Source organism: Adiantum capillus-veneris, chromosome 26 (assembly GCF_014529385.1).
Source record: "Adiantum capillus-veneris isolate H3 chromosome 26, ASM1452938v2, whole genome shotgun sequence".
Taxonomy (NCBI): Eukaryota; Viridiplantae; Streptophyta; class Polypodiopsida; order Polypodiales; family Pteridaceae; genus Adiantum; species Adiantum capillus-veneris.
In genome coordinates this window covers 105,891,019-105,908,862 of record NC_140956.1, presented here as the reverse complement: position 1 = coordinate 105,908,862, position 17,844 = coordinate 105,891,019, and the positions used below count along the sequence as shown (strand labels likewise).

General features: G+C 38.0%; 1 protein-coding gene across 1 annotated transcript; it reads left to right on the top strand.

Moving 5' to 3' along the window:
- The first annotated feature begins 1,659 nt into the window (after positions 1-1,659).
- LOC147423949 (uncharacterized) lies at positions 1,660-4,478 on the top strand. Its single transcript, XM_086501703.1, has 4 exons — positions 1,660-2,812; positions 2,984-3,049; positions 3,154-3,261; positions 4,280-4,478. Exons 1-4 carry the CDS (start codon positions 1,715-1,717, stop codon positions 4,295-4,297), a joined length of 1,290 nt encoding a protein of 429 aa, XP_086357829.1. The 5' UTR covers positions 1,660-1,714; the 3' UTR covers positions 4,298-4,478.
- The last annotated feature ends 13,366 nt before the right edge of the window (positions 4,479-17,844 follow it).

Genomic DNA, 17,844 nt, shown 5'->3' with positions numbered 1-17,844 from the left:
TCATAGACTATGACAAGTACAATAGAGATATTTGAGATGGCTACATAAGAGGAATAGAGAACTGCATAGAGTATCCTTCCATGAGCGCATCCTTTTGTGAGTATTATTTATAACTTTGAGTTATCTTTTCAAGCTTAAATGATTCTAAAAATAGTTTTTAACTGTCAATCGATCTAACTTAACTCTTATTAATGCAAGAGTTTCATAGCGAGAGAGATCTCAACCTTTTTCCTAGAAAGCGAGCTAGAAAGGAGAACTAAGGTAGGGAATAGACGAAGAGCATACATGCACCACATGTTCACAGTAGACACCTCCATGTGCTGAGAGACATCAGTGCATCGAGCCCAATACTGATGTGCAACTGACATTGGCATTTTGTTGTATTTTAAATAGCTTGACCATGTACACAAAATGACATTATATATATACATATAGTTTAGATCTACTTCATCCAATTCTATTTCCATACTAACAAGTTTATTTTTGATAATCCATATGCAATTTATTTCAATTGTTTTTTCCATTTGCATAGTATCAAGTTAAGAAAAACATATCGTGACCGTTCATATTTTTTATTTTGTGTTCGTGCAATTCACTGATTACTTATTGATGTAGTGTATGTAAAATGCTCCCTAGTGTATACTATCCACTTCAAATTCTATTGTTAAGTGTGATTTACAAGTGAATGACATGTGCGTATGTTTTGTGTGCATGTATGATTGCACAAAATGTATGATGTGTGTACAATGCAGGCACAATAGAGAGAGAAGGCTTGTGTAGAGCGTGCTAGAGACACAAAGAGAGCCTTGTGTCAATAGAGAGAGAGCGAGAGAGTGAAAACCCGTTTTGACCAAAAAAATGGGTATGTCGTCTCTCAAACGACATTTACTATGCAAGCATCTCTTATAAAAACTAGAAATAGATGTCGCTAAGCTCACTGTTTAAGAGACGGTTCTGTAGTGATGCTATTTTTGTCGCTTGAAACATTTTGGCAAATGACACCCCTCCTTTTGAACTCTCATGGTAATATTGCATTTCTAAGAGTGGGGAGCAGCGTTCACAGAAAACCGGCCTTTAGTGTATTTTTAAAGGACAAAAATTCAAAATTCTCGATTAGTTTTGAGGGCTGCCTTGAGCCGGCTAAATTTTGAGGATTTCAATGAAAAACCAATGAAAACCGGCTAATTTTTCTAAAAGTTGATAGATTTTCAAAGCTCTCCTTTTTCCCATTGGTTCCTTAAAAAGTTTTTGGTAAACACTGATGGGGAGCCCCCCCCCCCACCCCAAAAAAACGTCACACACACACACAGTACACAAAGGCTCCTATGAACATTGTGTAAGGCTTATAGGTAGAAAAGAAAGCCTAACCCATGCGTGTGGGCAATAAGGTATAAGTTATCAGCAATACCTTTAGGCAATGGCCATCTTGGATTTTAGCCAAAGATTTGAACAGTTTCGGGAAAAGAGTGACAAGACCAAAACAACTCTACATTCCGAGTTTGGGTGGTGGAGACTCACTTTGGGCTTGTCTTGACATGATTGTCCTAGCTACTTTCATGAGTTACCTCGTGTTGCTTTATAGAAAGGACTATAGAATCAATCAATTTTGTATATAAAGCTTGATATTGTGTGTAGGGGGCAAACCTCAAGGGATAATATTAAGTATATATTGCTCTCTTTAAGCTCCTTAGACTCAAGAGTCAATACACTAGCTATGGCATCACTCAGCTATTCTAGACATGAGCTAGCTAGCTCCAAAGACCTTCTCATGCAATCTTGCAATATGTATGGTGAGCACTTTGGCTCTCACAATGATTCTCCACCATTACAATATTGTCCTCAGCTTAGTACCACTTCATTAGACTTCTGTGCTAGCTATGATCTTCTTCAAAACTTTGATATACCTCTGTGGGTAGCCATGGAGGGTCATGATGGCAAGCTCGATATGGATCTTAATGCCAATGATAGCATTAAGAGCTCAGAGATGGCCGATATAGTACTGCATTCTAGCTGTATCAGTTCTAGTAGTGCGCTTTCAAATGTTGATGATTATAAGGATCATCGTAACTACACAAAAGCTCCGTCTCGCTTGGCTCTGTCAGAAAGAGCTCATGATGAGAACCCACATTATAGATTAAACCCACTTGCGCAAGAATTGAATTGCATTGATGTCGGAATTGCAGACCCTATGAATGCCCCAGCGGCATGGCCGGCAATGAATGCCCCAATGGAATTTAATGATCATGATCAGGAAGCCCAGACGATAATTAATGCGACATCGCCTGCTGCATTACTGAGTTCTTCATCCCCTGCGTTATACTATGGTTACAGAAACGTCGTCCCCTCTTCTGCAGCTGGGCATGATCATAATTACATGCTGCAGAGTGTCTACTCGACTGCAATGAATTCTCTTTGCAGATCAGACGACTTGGGCACGAGCAGTTTGGCTTCAGAGATGGTTGCTCATGTCGACGATCATCAGATTCACCACAACATTGTGGTGAAGAGAGAGGAGAGAGAATGTGCAGGGGATGAGCCGCCGCTTATAAGCACCACGAATTCTCCTAACATAGCAGCGAGGCCTCTTTATGACTGCCAATGTAGTATTGATGAGAAAACAACGCATAATTGCCGTACAAGGAAGCGTGCAGCAGGCCGGGCGCAATGCAGGCAAGCCAAGAAACTTGCAGTTGGGCAGGGCCGCCATTACCCTGCAGGTATTGACGAGAATGATGAAGATGGCGCTGCAGACGTGGTTCATGTACGCGCCCGACGTGGGCAGGCCACGGACAGCCATAGCCTCGCTGAGCGGGTATGTAATTGCTATACTCTCTCTCTCTCTCTCTCTCTCTCTCTCTCTCTCTCTCTGTGTGTGTGTCTCTGTGGAATATCAGGCCTTGAGCACTACCTACGACGTTAAAATTCCTCTCACATACACACACCAACAACTGATCACCCACTTTCGTCATTATTTCTGATTCAGGTGAGGAGGGAGAAAATCAGCCAACGTATGAAACTCCTCCAAGAGCTTGTTCCTGGCTGCACCAAGGTAGTACTAACAATCTCATTCTACTAATCCGACTACCTAATTATATGCATTGGAGCTTATAATTTTCTCACAATGGCTTGCATTTAATCCCTGTGATTTATTAGGCGCTTGGCAAAGCTGCTGTATTGGAAGAAATTATAAACTATGTTAAATCTCTGCAATACCAGATCGAGTTCCTGTCCATGAGGCTTGCAAACACTGCTCATCAACAGGTAATTCAATTAATGCTATAATTGGACGTCATTAGAGTGATTAATATTAGAGCTTTGCAAGGCAGTGGTCACATGATGCATAGTTATCAGTTACTTTTTGATATAGTTGTCACACTTGCATCATAATTTGTCTTGTATGCATCTATCACAAGAAGATTTAGAAATTTTCTCATGTAGGAAAACGGAGTCTTTCTCCGTGTTTAGGGTACAATGCATAACATCATGAGCTTATGCTCGAGAGGCACTGCATACCTAGCTAGGTACGATTGGGGGCATACCGGCCCGGTGGTCCCCTGCCCCGAATCGTACTTATCTAGGTATGTGGCGCGTCCCTCACAGAAGCTCATGATGTTGATGTAAGTCACAATGTGGGAATTATTGTGAGAGTTTGTCCAAAACTTCTTGTGTAAGGCAGTGGTCAGGGTGATGCATAGTTATCAGTTACTTTTTTATATAATTGTGCCTCATACATGGTCACACTTGCATGGCCTCATACATGGCCTTTCGTAACTACGCCCATTTTGACATCTAGGTGCATCAATAACATCATACTAATAACTATGCTTCGTATGACTGCATCCTAAGACATTTGCAAAATCACAATTTTCCCACATATATTTTTTATTCCTTTTAAGCCATCACAATTCTTTTAATAGAAAGAAGGTGTTCTTTTTTGGATTCTTGTCATATAAAGTGCCATTTGTAAAACAAGTGGATATATTTTCATGTAAGCACTCCCATATATTGATAGATTCTTGGTTGTTAATTACAAATCAATATATTATAAGCTTATATATTTTAAACACTAACTCGATTGACTTCTAATGCTTATAAGTAAAAAGTGGGCATCCTTTAAGAAATATATAAGTAGTTTGCCATCACATCCATTTTTGGTGGCCACTTAAGACTAGGCTCGAGAAAGGTAAGCATCAGATCATCTTTCACTTCACATGGCTTCCTTAGGTTACAACATTGTGTCCCTTTACTTCAAATCTAATGTTGTGCCTCTTGTGTGCAGGGAAACTTTCACTTCTAAATGGGCCCCTTCTCTACACAAGTGCCACTTCTCCTTTACTACCTTTTTTCCGAGCCCATACCTCCTCCTTGTATAGCTAGATGGTGTCCATTCCAAACAACATGCAATGGACCTCATGTCCTTGTACTTTTAATTTTCTTAGAAAACAATAGATTCATGGGCCACTATGTTTTGCATTCAAACTTTCAATGTCAAGTCTATAAAGACATCAGTATACCTCAGTATAAGGTGTTTTTACTTTAAGATTTTCAAAAACTTCAATAGAGATAGATTAAAAAAATGGTTTTTAAATCTAATAAATTTGACCAAAACCCGTTAATTCATCAATAAATTAGAGAAAAACCCATTAATTCATAAAAAAGGAGCAGTCAATCTATCCATGTCAAGTTGTCAACATTTTAATAGAGGGGTATGCTATATAGTGTAGTTCTTAGTAGTAATTAGATCACAACACTATGCCAAAGTGAAAGGCTTTATTCCCACTAAACTAGATTTTGAATCTCGTAGATCTATGAGTTGCTTGATGCTAGCTAGTTTGTTTCTTAGACCCTTCTCAAATTATATATGTACATTATGAAGCTAAACCACATGATATTTAATTAAATATTATTTCTTGGCGCTCTTGGAAAACCTAATCGGGTTTTTTCATATTAGCACTTACTTTTCAATTGATCGAAAGGTAACTCAGAACAAAAGATTATTGACCATGTGCCATCCTACATGAGCATTCATTGATATGCACCCTAAGGGGATGCACTAGGTTTAATGAATGGTATCATGTAAATGTAAGGGTGGATTTCTTCTTTTTTTTTGGTTTGGGGGGGGGGGGGGGATTTATAACACTAGGGTTGTGTGAACATAAGCCCATTTAGTGGCTATAAGTAATTGATTTTGTGGAAATTATTGTTCTCATCATGAACCATAGAATTTTTTTAATTTTTTTTTGCAAAACTCACAATTGTGAGTGGATTATATTGAGCAGCCCAAAAAATTGAACCATAGAAAAACTTAACAAAAATTTTAAGGCATGTGTACTCAAGACATGTAGGAGAGTTGAAAAATTATAAATAAATGAGGTTTGCTATTTTTCAAGGGCCACCTTCTAGGTACAAATGTTACCCTCTAACGGCATATCGTTGTTGGTTGCATCCTTTATGTATGCATTACAAGGCCTTATATTCAGTTTGTAGTCTCACAAGTGAGTAGGCTTAAACATAGCCCCGAGTCTAAGCATTGGCAAGCAATGTTGAGATGTCAAGCTCAACATGTACGGAGTCTTGGATGACTTCCACTGACAGTCATCATAACTGACCTGTCAAGTGGTGGATACGCATATCTCTACTAGTAATACTATAGATATACTACATCGATTTGGACTACCTACTAGAGTGATGGCACACTATTCTACTCACCTCACTCCCTAGTGGTTTACACTAGATGGTTGTAGTAGTTTTCTTTTATGTTGTATTTTTCCTTACGATTTGCAGACCTCTTATCTTGAGTTAGTGAAGAGAAGAAGTACAATCGTGTGTGTGTGTGTGTGTGTGTGTGTGTGTGTGTGTGTGTGTGTGTGTGTGTGTGTGTGTGTGTGTGTGTGTGTGTGTGTGTGTGTGTGTGCACTTGCATGTGCTCAAGCTCTCTCCTTCTCTATCTCTTGACATGGTATCACAGCTTGGTTGTGTTTTAGGAGTTTGGAGCAACAAGCATGAGCAACGTAGGAAGCAACCTTGGTATTCTCAGGAGTCATTGTCAAACAAAATCCAATTGAGGTGATTTCTTTTGGATATTGTGCATCTCAAGGTTCTATATAGTCCTTTGGACCAAGAGATGCAGTTGGATTTCCATTTCAAGCGCATTTTGACCCCCCCCCCCCCCCCCCCCCCCCCCCCCCCCCCCCCCCCCTTGGATCTAGAGTGCATTCGCATGCAAAAACTCTTCGATTCGGTTTTTGTGTGCATAGATTCTCTTTGGCATATTGAAACAAGTGTATGTACATAGATTGTGGTTATAGATGGTAACTAGCTATTATTAGTAGACTACTCAGAGACATGGTGAAGGGTTGGAACTATATCATCCAACAATTATGTACTTAACCAGATTGTTAGAGATAATTTGGACAATAACAACTTCCATGCTTGAAAATTCAGAATGACCAATTTCCTTATGGGCAAAGGTTAGGGACTACATTGATGGAGAGCACGAGATTGCACCACTATTACTAGAGGAAAGTGCAAGTGCTGCACAAATAAAGACGTTCAAAGATTAGAACTATGGAGTTTGAAAGGTCATGTACTGTCTTTCTTTGAGTGTGCATGGCATTATGATTGGGCATATACAAGATTTTCATACCCCTAAGGAGCTTGGGACACTTTATTGTCATTGGATGTGACCAACACAAAGGCAAGGAAGTTGTAGTTGAAGACGGAGCCGAATAAGATGCAGAAGAAAAACATGTCTATCAAAGACTATTCGTTGAAGATAAAGAACATATGTGAGTCACTTGCATCAATTGGTGTTGCAAACAATGATGATGATTTAGTAGAAGTCTGTCTGTGAGGTTTGGGTCCAGAATAAAGAAAACTTAAGATGGTATCCATCTTTGAGAGAACATTCCTCCATTTACAAATTTGGTGTCCTTATTGATTGTGGAAGAGAAGGAACTTGAGGAAGACTCCTCTACACAGGGTGGAAAAAATCTTGAACATGTCCTTTTCAACAACAGAGGAAGAGAAAGGGCAAGAGGACGTGGTACAGGTTGTGGATAAGGCCAAGCAAGAGGCATCCACCAAGCACAACAGTAGAATAACAATTAGGATCACAACACTGGTGGTCAAGGAAACTTTCAAGGAAAGAAGAGTCCGAGAGGTCATGGAAATGTTCAATACAGGTCAACATTGAATTGTTGTATGTTGGAGTTGTGGAAGACATGGTCAATTTAAACATTATTTTCCAGACAAGAGACAATAAAACAACTATGCAACCACTAGTAGAAATGTAGATGAGCTAGAGAGGCTATTTGTGCTACAACACATGCTGAATAATATGTCTACAAATTTGGTAAAATTCAATGATAATATATGGTATGAAGATTTTGATGCATCGAATCACATGACCAATCATGGTGAGTGGTTCAAGAAAATATAGACTTTACAAAGTCTTTAGAAATTGGAATGATATTGCACATCCCATTATGCATACAAGAAATGTGTCATTGTCTATGATAGATGTTAAACTGAAGTACTTAGCTGATGTACTGTGTATGTACCCAACATCACAAAGAATCTGGTATCTGTTGGGAAAATGGTTGAGCAGGGTTTGCAAGCCACGTTTAACTCTGATGGTCTCTTTGTTAAAGAGCATAAGATGAGTAGAAGGCTAGTTGTGAAAGGAAAGAAAGTGGGCAATATTTTTATTTTGAATGCAAATGTGCCTGAGGTGAATGATGCCATGTTTGCATGAGGTGCATCTGTTGTATCCACATATTGAGATTTGGCACAAACATCTAGGTCATGTAAATTTGTAGAGGCTGAAGGTGATGAAAACTAAAGAGATGGTTGCAGGTCTGCCAACATGCAAAGTTGTTGAAATTCCAAATGTTTGTGAAGCCTCAATTTCAAAATCAAGTAAAAGCATCCTCTCCTCATGATAAGCATGTACGCATGAATTCATTGGATTTAGTGCATACAGATGTATGGGATCCATAAAAGACATGTGGATGTAGATACTTTGTGAGTTTCATTGATGACCATATGAGGGAGATATAGTCTATTTCATGAAGAGAAAAGTGAGATTTTTATGCACTTTCACAATTTTAAAGTTATGGTTGAAAAATAGGTTGGGAAACATGTAAAGTATTTGAGGTCAAATGGAGGGGGAGAAACATGTAAAGTGCTTGATATTGAATGGAGGGGGGGGTAACTTCTCCAATAAGTTCAATGGTTTTCTAGAAAAGCATGGAAATCATAGATAGTTTTCATGCAAGTATACTGCATAGAAAAATGGTGTTGTTGAGCGAAGGAACAAGCACATTGCAGAAGTTGCTAGATCTTTGATGAATGAGAAGAACATGCTAAGTTGCATTATACAAAAAAGGTTAAACCTATTATATGCATTTAATGGCCATATAATACGTTTGGCCCAAAAAAATAGTCGTATAATACGGTGACACACCACTGAAATCCACTTAGGCCATTTGTGGTGGAGACTGATGCTAGTGATAAAGCAATTGGCGCGGTACTTCTCTAGGAGGGAAGACCTATAGCCTTTGAAAGTAAAAATTAAGATAGAGCTCAACAGAATTATTTTGTCTATGAGAGAGAGATCTATGCCATAATTCACACTTTACAAAAGTGGCGACAGTATTTATATGGTGCCGAGTTTGAAGTAGTTTTTGATCATGAGAGTATCAAATAGTTTACTACTCAAACGGACTTGAAGGTTCGTAAAGCTAGATGGGGGAAAATCCTTCAAGATTATGATTGTAAGCTACGATATCACAAGGGTCAATATAATGTAGTAGCAGATGCACTAAGTCGGATGCCTCATATTAATTCACTTGCTTTCACAGAAATAAAGAGTGGATTTTTGGAGTCATTACGTGGCAAGTGTGCACAAGATCAATCATATGCTAAAGTGTGCAGTGAAGTTCTAAAAAGGGATCCCTCACACTCACATGTCTCTGTACAGTGATATCAACATGTCTCTGCACGTGCAGATCAAAACTCTAACACACAGAGCTCCACCCCTACTCAGGAAGATCTTAAGCAATGGAAGAATTTTTCCATTGATGATGGCTACTTACTCCACAAGGGTAGAGTATGTGTGCCAAAGGACTCAGACACTAGGTGCCAAATATTATTAGAGTGTCACGATAGACCAAGTGCTGGTCATCCAGGTATTCATAAGACGTATGCCTTAGTTTGCTAGCAATTTTATTGGCCAGGCTTACATCATGATGTTCAAGAGTACATACTAAAATGCCAATAGTGCCAAGTAGATAAGGCAGAGTGCCTTAAGTTAGGTGGCCTTTTACATCCTTTAGATATTCCACAAGGTAAGTGGGAGATTATCTCTATGGATTTTCTAGTAGGACTACCTACTACAAGGCCATGATGCCATATGGGTGATTGTAGACCTTCTCACAAACATGGGTCAATTCATTCCCACTAAGACTATGATTAAGACAACGAAATTAGCATGAATATTTGTAGAGCATACATATAGACTCTACGGTCTTTTAGCTAGTATCATTAGTGACAGAGATCGAAAGTTTGATAATCACTTCTGGAGAGTTGTGTTAAAAAATTTGGAAACTAAAATTAACCTAAGTACGGTTGATCATTTAGAAACAGATGGTCAAACCAAAAGAGTTAATCAAGTGCTAGAGGATATGCTACGAGCGTACGTTAGCAAGAAACAAACCAATTGGGAAGACTACTTACCTATATTGCAATTTTCTTATAGTAGTTCAAAGCATGTGACTACAGGGTTTAGTCCATTCATGCTTTTATATGGATTTCAACCTATATCACTCGTTACGGTGGGGCTCGCTAAGGAGAAGATACAACAAGCAAAGGATTTTCTCCAAGACCATTTTGACATGCTCTAAGTTGCTCGACAGAATGTTAAGCAAGCTCAAGATCGATATAGCAAGTACACAGATGAGCATCGTCGTCTTGGTTCTTTTGAAGAAGGAGAAAAGTTTTTCCTCAAGGTTCCGGAGCATTTAGAAAGTCTGAAGATGGGAAAAGTTGCTAAACTTTCACCACACTATTGTGGACCATTACCATTCTCAAATGTATAGGTCAAGTGGCCTATAAGTTAGCTCTTCCAGAGCACTCATGAGTTCATCCTGTTTTTCATGTTAGCCGTTTACAAAAACAACTAGGACAGAATGATAATGTTATTGACACAGGTGTGTTAGTTGACCTTATTGAGCTGCCAAGCATCCCTCATGAGCCCATAAATATTTTGGATTCTCATGAGCTTTGCACCGAACATCATGTCAGACGACAAGTGTTGGTAAAATGGCTAGATAGACCTAAAGAAGGTTCTACATGGGAGAATGTCTCCGCACTTAAGAAATGTTTTCCTACGTTCATTCTTCAGGACATAAACAATTAAGGGGGGGGTAATGTAAGGACATGGGTCCTACGGGAAAGTCCATCGGCACGGCCGGATAGTGTGTATGCTAGGAGGAGGCTATAAGATAGAACAGTTGGGTGGAGACTAGCACACACATTACCACCGCCCTTTCACTTAGCATATGGGAGATGGCATTGAGCTTGAGAGGGAGTGTTCAGGTGTCAAGTTCAACATGTATGACTCTTGGTTGACTACCATAGACATTCATCATCACTAGCATGCCTTGGTGGATATGCATATCTTTGCGAACAATACTATAGACGTACTACATCGAGTTGGTCTACCTACCATAGTGATGACACACTTATGTATTCACCTCACTCACTAGCAGTTCACACTGGACTATTATACTAGTTTCCTTTTATTTTGTATTTTCCCTTATATTTTGTAGACCTCTTATCTTGATTACGTGCAAAAGAATAAGTACAATGTTTTGCCTCCATCTTTGTGTATGTGTGCACTTGCAAGTTCTCAAAGATCTCTCCTTGACTATCTTTTGACAAGAAGCTGAGACAATCGTTTGTGATTTGAGTGAAACTATGTTTTATCCGAAGGGGATCATTGTCTACATGGGATTTGAGTTAAATTATACATTTTGGTTCATTTTATCCCAAGGGTGATCATTGTTGATTGATCTACATAATTTCTTGGCCTAAACTAGAATGGTTTCTATGACACATGACTTTCCAATCCGAGTGTTTCATTCTTGAATAATCATGCATATGTTGGTTAAGCAAGAATCAACCTGCGTTGTCCACCTCTAGTTGTGAGGCTAAGTATAGGATAGTTCTCATAGCTGCAGTTGATTGTTTGTGGGTCAAATTCCTTATGGCTGGTGTAGGAGTTTCAAAAGAGTCTTGGAACTCTCATCTACAAGGATAGAGTGTGTGCATTGGTAGTTGCAATGAACCCAACCCTTCATGGTGGCATGAAGCACATTGAAGTGCATTATCACTATGTCATATAAAGACTCCCAGGTGGAGATGCATGATTGGCTTATATGCCAACACAAGACAACCTTGCAAATGTTCTCACAAAGTCATTGCCTCATGAGAACTTTGAAGCTTTGGGCTTGCTTACTTTGTGGAGTGATCATGTCCATCCATAGGGTAGGGCACTTCCCTATGTTGTACGTGCTAGCTCTCCTTCACAAAATCGCTCCAAGGGGGAATTGTTACCATGTATATGGTAGTGTTGTGTGTAAACACACTTAGGACTATGAGGATATTTTTTCTCCTCACTAGGAGGTATTTCCCCCATGATTTGTATATATGTGCATCAGTATAGGGATAATGGATCTTGTATTGGCACATTTCGTAATGAAACTTCAATTGTGAGACTTGCGTTTCCTCTCCATATCCAAGTTGTGTGTTACAACCCTAAATACAATAGGAATGCATTCTTGTAATGAAAAGATCATTACAATTGAAGCATATGACATCCTTGTGTGGTTTAGTTGTGATGGTAGCATAGGCTCTAATAGGGTAGATTATTAGGGTCTTTTTCAAACGTATTTTCACAATTTTCACGAGAACTTGCGTGATTGTGGGCCATAGACTTTTCTGGATAGGGTTGAATACTTTTTATGCTATGACAACTCTTAACTTCTTTTCCTATAGGCTTTCCACAAATCAATGTCAATGCACAATGTGTACATGCGGGCGAGGAAGGGAGAGAAGCAAGAGCACTCCATGGGATTGGAGAATAGACCAACAAACTCTCTACTTATTCTATTGTATAGAAATAATAAGGGACGCCTGGTTAGCGTAGTCAGTGGCTGGTTAAAAACTAGTTATTTGGCTTAGGACAATGCACACGTACACCGCCTTTACTTCAACAATTTCCTACTTAAAGGTGAGAGATTGTCTCAGTCTATGCCCACTAGATTGCTTACTTGATCTCCATGTAGACATGTCACCTCTAGTGATAGGGGAGCATGCAAATTTGTCTAGAGCCTACATCTAAGCTGCATTTATACACCAACATAATCATTTTTATACATGTACAAGGAAATAAAATATTGTTGTATACCCATATTATATGCATTTATTTGTATAAGATATATTTTGATCAAACTATATTTTAGTCAAAATATACATTCTATCTTTAAAAAAAGGGCGTTAAGAGTTCAAATGAACTGTCCAATTCTCTCATTTTTTGGTTGGTAAGAGTACTTGCAGAGAATTTTCTAGTTGGTTAGATTCCTCTTCTTATAATTGAGGTGATCATTAAACTTTTTCTAATTGTTTACTATTTATAGTCAATAATTTTTTTGTTGGCCCTATTCTTGTAGAGCATAGTCTCACAATTTGGGGTTAATTTGTAGGTTAGTATCGTATCTCTAAATGTGTAGACCAAAGCATCACATTACAGGGAGAGTTTAGCTTAGGTACCTTTCCCTAGTTGTGAAAAAATTTATGTCACACTACAAAGGGGTTAGAAAACTACACACTTTGCCCTCCCTAGTTGCGCAAACCATTACGTTGCACTATAGCGAGAGTATAGGGAGTGTTAAATTCTCGGTCTCAAGCTATGCAAACCATTGTGCCACACTACATGGAGAATTTAGAATTGAATAATTGCTTTGTCGCACTACTCCAAGTGGTTGAGGATTCATGAAGAGGAAGGACCAATTGCTCATGAAGCAATTGTTCAATATGTAGCTCAAATTCTAGTAGTTGTCACATCTTTTACATGTCCCTCTATCACATAGGCAATTTCTTTGGATGAAAGCCTAGCCCCCACATTCCTTCACTTGCTTGTGGTGAAATTTCAATTTTTCACCTATAGGATCGCCAACTTGGTGAAGGTCTCTTTGTTATTGTGAAGTAGGTTAGAGTGGTTCATCCAAAATTTAGGGATGGAGTGTATGTATCCAGGATTTCCAAGCTCCTACTACACGGTAAATCCCCCATACAGATGTCAGAATAAGGGGACACTACAATGAGTATTTAGCATTGTGGCATAATCTTTGCTAAAGGACTTGTGTGTCATAGTGTTAAGCTAATGCTTATCTACAAAATGTGGAACACTCACCATTTGCCACTATGATGGAAGCAAACCAACTAATAAGAGAGATCCAATGCACAATAGGAACTTTGGAGAAATTTGTTGAGAACATCTTGTTGATAATGTTCTCTTACAAAAGCTGAAGTGTTTTTCATAGCCATGACTTTCTACACAAGGATCTACATTCTTATAACATATTGATACACTTTGGCATTGTTGATTAGGGATCAAGCACTATCCCAAACATGAAAGAGACATTTCAACACTTGCTATAGCTATCCTTAGAAGCAAGAGCACAACAAGAGAGAGATGATACATGGAAATCTCTTGAAAATATTAGCACAAACCCCCCTCGTTTCACTAGCCTGTGTTGGATTCATAGATGCTAGATTTTGTGTATTCCTCAGGTTTAGAAACAAGCTTTTCTGCACAATGTGTTGCAACATATTTCCCTAGGGAAAGAGAGAAATTTCTTCAATAGGCCTAAGCCATGGGATTTATTTCTTTGTATGAATGGATCTCATAATGCTAGTTACAATATTGTAACTTACACTGGCTTACAATCTTATGACTAATCAGTGATTCATAAGTTTTGTGTCATTTTTTGAATTGTGTAATGCTTTTCCAAGTTTGGTCTTAAAAAATTCAAGTTCTAGCCTTAAAATATTTCAAGTTTCAATTTTGAGAAGCTTTTGAAGCAATTTTTGAGAGTTTTGAAGATCTAAAGGCATGCACATTTCATGTTGCTAGCATATGCTTCTTGCTATGTACTGATGGAGAACGCACCTTTAGTATGATGACATACCACCTTAGCATGATGCCATGCCACTTGGGCAGCAGTAGTGGCGGTTCATTGTTCACCCTGTTGTGCCCACGTATGATGTCTTATTTCATCTTCAAAAGTCATCTCCGCATCCCTCTCAGCAAATGAACTAGTTACTTGTGGACCCACCTTCTTTTCTCCTTTAGAAATTATTTCCTTTGCCTTGAGTGCCCATTCAACATTTTTTTTTTTGAATACCATTGGGAAGCTAGCATGTGTTTATGTATTTTGAACACTCGTTCTTTTATCTAGTGTGCATTCTTGCTAAATTTATGGCCACAAAATTTGCACCTCAACCTTGATGAGGTACTTCTTGTTATCAATTCATCTACATAGCTCCTTTTACCATATTGTGAAGTGATCTGTGAACATCAACAAAAGTATCTATCAACATTATAGCTCAAATTAGTTTCAATCTATACAAATCATTAGTAATCTCTTTAGAAATCATATAATTACCATTCTTACCTTATTTAAACATAAACAACCATTTACAATGTCCACAAAAATAAGCAAAAACTTTTCATGATATATTATTATTTAAATATTAAAAGCTCCTCTTCAATATGAGCTTTAACTCTACAGATGATGAGGAATCACCTAATTTATATCTATATAGCTTTCAAGTGTGAGTAAACTCTACACATGCAAGCAATCTCTTAAATCTACTTAAATGACCTTCATTGTGAGTGAAGGTCTACATGTGACATGTAATTTCTATTTTTTCTACCTAAAATATCACTTCTAAATGTGACTCAAACTCTAGACAAGGTAGGTGACTATTTTTCTACCTACCTAAATCATCTTCAATGTGAGTATTGCTCTACACTTGGAAAGCAACCACGAACTAAGCCTAGCTGAGGTAATTTTTAGTGTGAGCGTGTAATACACCCAATAAGAATATTATATGTATCCATATAATATACAATGCAGCTTAGGACTACATGGAGGTCTTGTAGACATCATTTTATGCTCTAGATAGCTCCATAATGCATCATGATAGTTTTGGTTATCATATGACCATCAATCCCTATTGCAAATTTTCCTCTTACAACTACCAGATCACGTTGCAACTCTAGCAGATTGTACAGAAAGCACTCAAATGTTGACAAGACCTGCAAAACACCAGATATACTAGCCTCCTTTAGCATTATCTGCATACACTTTGTCATCATAACTATTAATCAAGCATGGATGTGTCATTATTGACACTGATGGCTACATCTCTCTCATCCATATATTGAATTATGTGCCTTGATGTCAAGTAGTCAGGCTCTAGCATGAGAATATCAAAGAAATCCATGTATATCATCTCTCTCTGTATCTCCCTGTGGAGCAGACTCACTATACCTTTGTCTACACAAACTCTGACACCTTCTATGTCTCACTAAAGCAATCCCACTCCACCTCTTTCTCTACATTTGGAAAGTCCGGTGACATGTCCTGCAAAACTACATGCTCTATCTCTTGAGCATACCAAATCTCACCTATGAATGAGACACATCTCGTCTATCATTTCTCACACATCGATATTGTCACTAAGACTATGTCATCTTGTACTTGCAAAACCTTCAATGATTAGACAATTTAGGACCTAGCTTCTCAAGCAATGACCAGGAAACCCAATTGCATTTGGTAAGACTACTCTTGAAGTAGCACATGTCACCCATTTCATCTCAAGCTTCTCACTCACATCAAACTCTACTCAATCTCAAGAAAATAATTCACATGTCATAGCATCTAAGATGCACCATTAGGTAATTTCAAGCATATATGTCTTGCACCCTCTATGTCAAATGTTGATTTGTCAACTAGATGCACACAACCAAGGCTCCCACTTGCAAAAGTGCTAAATCACTCATGTCATGATGTGATGTGGAATGTTGCATACTCATCTAGTAGCCATCAAGATAAAGTTTCATATCTTTTAGACATAAAAATAAGAGGAAAACTAAAGGTAAACATAACCATCACTAGCATACAAAGCCACCTATCTAGTCTATGTCAAAATGATCTCCGCATCATGCTTGCATCTTGTGGTGCTACCTCATACATCTAAAACAATGACACATAATATGTCATGAATCTTGTATGGACCCAATGGAAACAATGCATGCATCGACAAGAGCAAGACCATCATCTCTCAAGAATCATCATTGTTGGATCTGATTTGTCACACATAATGGATGCAATATTAGTGATTAAAAACACATATACATCAAAAGTGGGAGATCACTTGACCACTACACTATTCAAGCATGAAATTGAATCAATGAAATGCTTCCATATGCAATCTATTGCTTGCCAATGCTCTACCACAGGATGTGTAGAAGCAATGTCCAACATCTTCTCTTGACCAAGAAAAATCTAGGTATAAACAAGCACCAAGTGATAACATAGGCACAACAAGTATCAACTCAAGAATGGGAACAAATTTTTTCAGCTGAGTATAAAGCACATAATCATATATCACATGTCATTAGAAAACACTATGCTAAAAAATGCATCCCAAAAACAGTTTTGAGAATCCAACAAGTATGTAAATTTGCATCTATAATAAGCATGTAGATCCTATAACCAGTGACTACCTATTAATTGTATGTAGTAGACATTGGAAAGTCCATTGACCATAAATCTCACTCCTATGAAAGTGGATCCAGGAACATTAAATGCATGTCTAAGATGATAGAATCTCTAAAGATGAGAGTAAATAATTGATCACTATGAAAGAGGGAGTATATTGACCACTGTACCATCATAGAATAAGATTATAGATACGTGCAATGTATAACAAAAATCTAGGAAAAATTGGATAGAGTCTCTCCTAAAAAATGAGTAAAATCTCAATGCAAATCTCAACCATTAAAATGGCATCAATGCAAAAGTGGGAGATAATCTTGACCAGTACAAAATGATCAAAAATTTGAACATAGATAGACTATCATAAATGCCACCCATGGCTCCATAGAAGTGTACAATGGTAGGAGACACATATAATGTACATACGGTGCAAATAGTATTACTAATCAAAGTAGTACATGTGCTCAAGCTAGTGCCATGTGATGCAAACAATACTTGTGGGGATACACACTCTCAATGGATCTCAGTCCGTACTCCTCAATGCCATATGCATAAAAACAACTATATGCATAAACTTCCCACACTTATGAACTATTGCAAAACCATAATCTACCAAATACTTTTTGTTTGCAAACTTTATAAACTATCAAGACTTGTGATAGCCAACTAGGCTAGAGTAAGTCAAACCATAGATGTCATACATCACATAAAAAATAACGCATATGGAAATCCAAATCTATTCTCCAAATTTATGGAGAGCTCAAGACTTGTGATAGCCAACTAGGCTAGACCATAGATGTCATACATCACATAAAAAATAACGCATATGGAAATGCAAATCTATTCTCCAAATTTATGGAGAGCTCAAGACATTTTTGATTATACACTACAAAGGGAAACATATAACTCCATGTGTACCTACTAGCTGGCACGACTATGCTAATAATCATAGAAAACTAGTCTCTAGAACCACATGAGTTAAACGTAGAAT

Coding starts and splice junctions, on each gene's coding strand:
- LOC147423949 (XM_086501703.1), top strand. CDS start 1,715: ATGGCATCACTCAGCTATTCTAGACATGAGCTAGCTAGCTCCAAAGAC. Junction 2,813..2,983: donor GCCATAGCCTCGCTGAGCGG/GTATGTAATTGC, acceptor TTTCTGATTCAG/GTGAGGAGGGAGAAAATCAG. Junction 3,050..3,153: donor TTGTTCCTGGCTGCACCAAG/GTAGTACTAACA, acceptor GTGATTTATTAG/GCGCTTGGCAAAGCTGCTGT.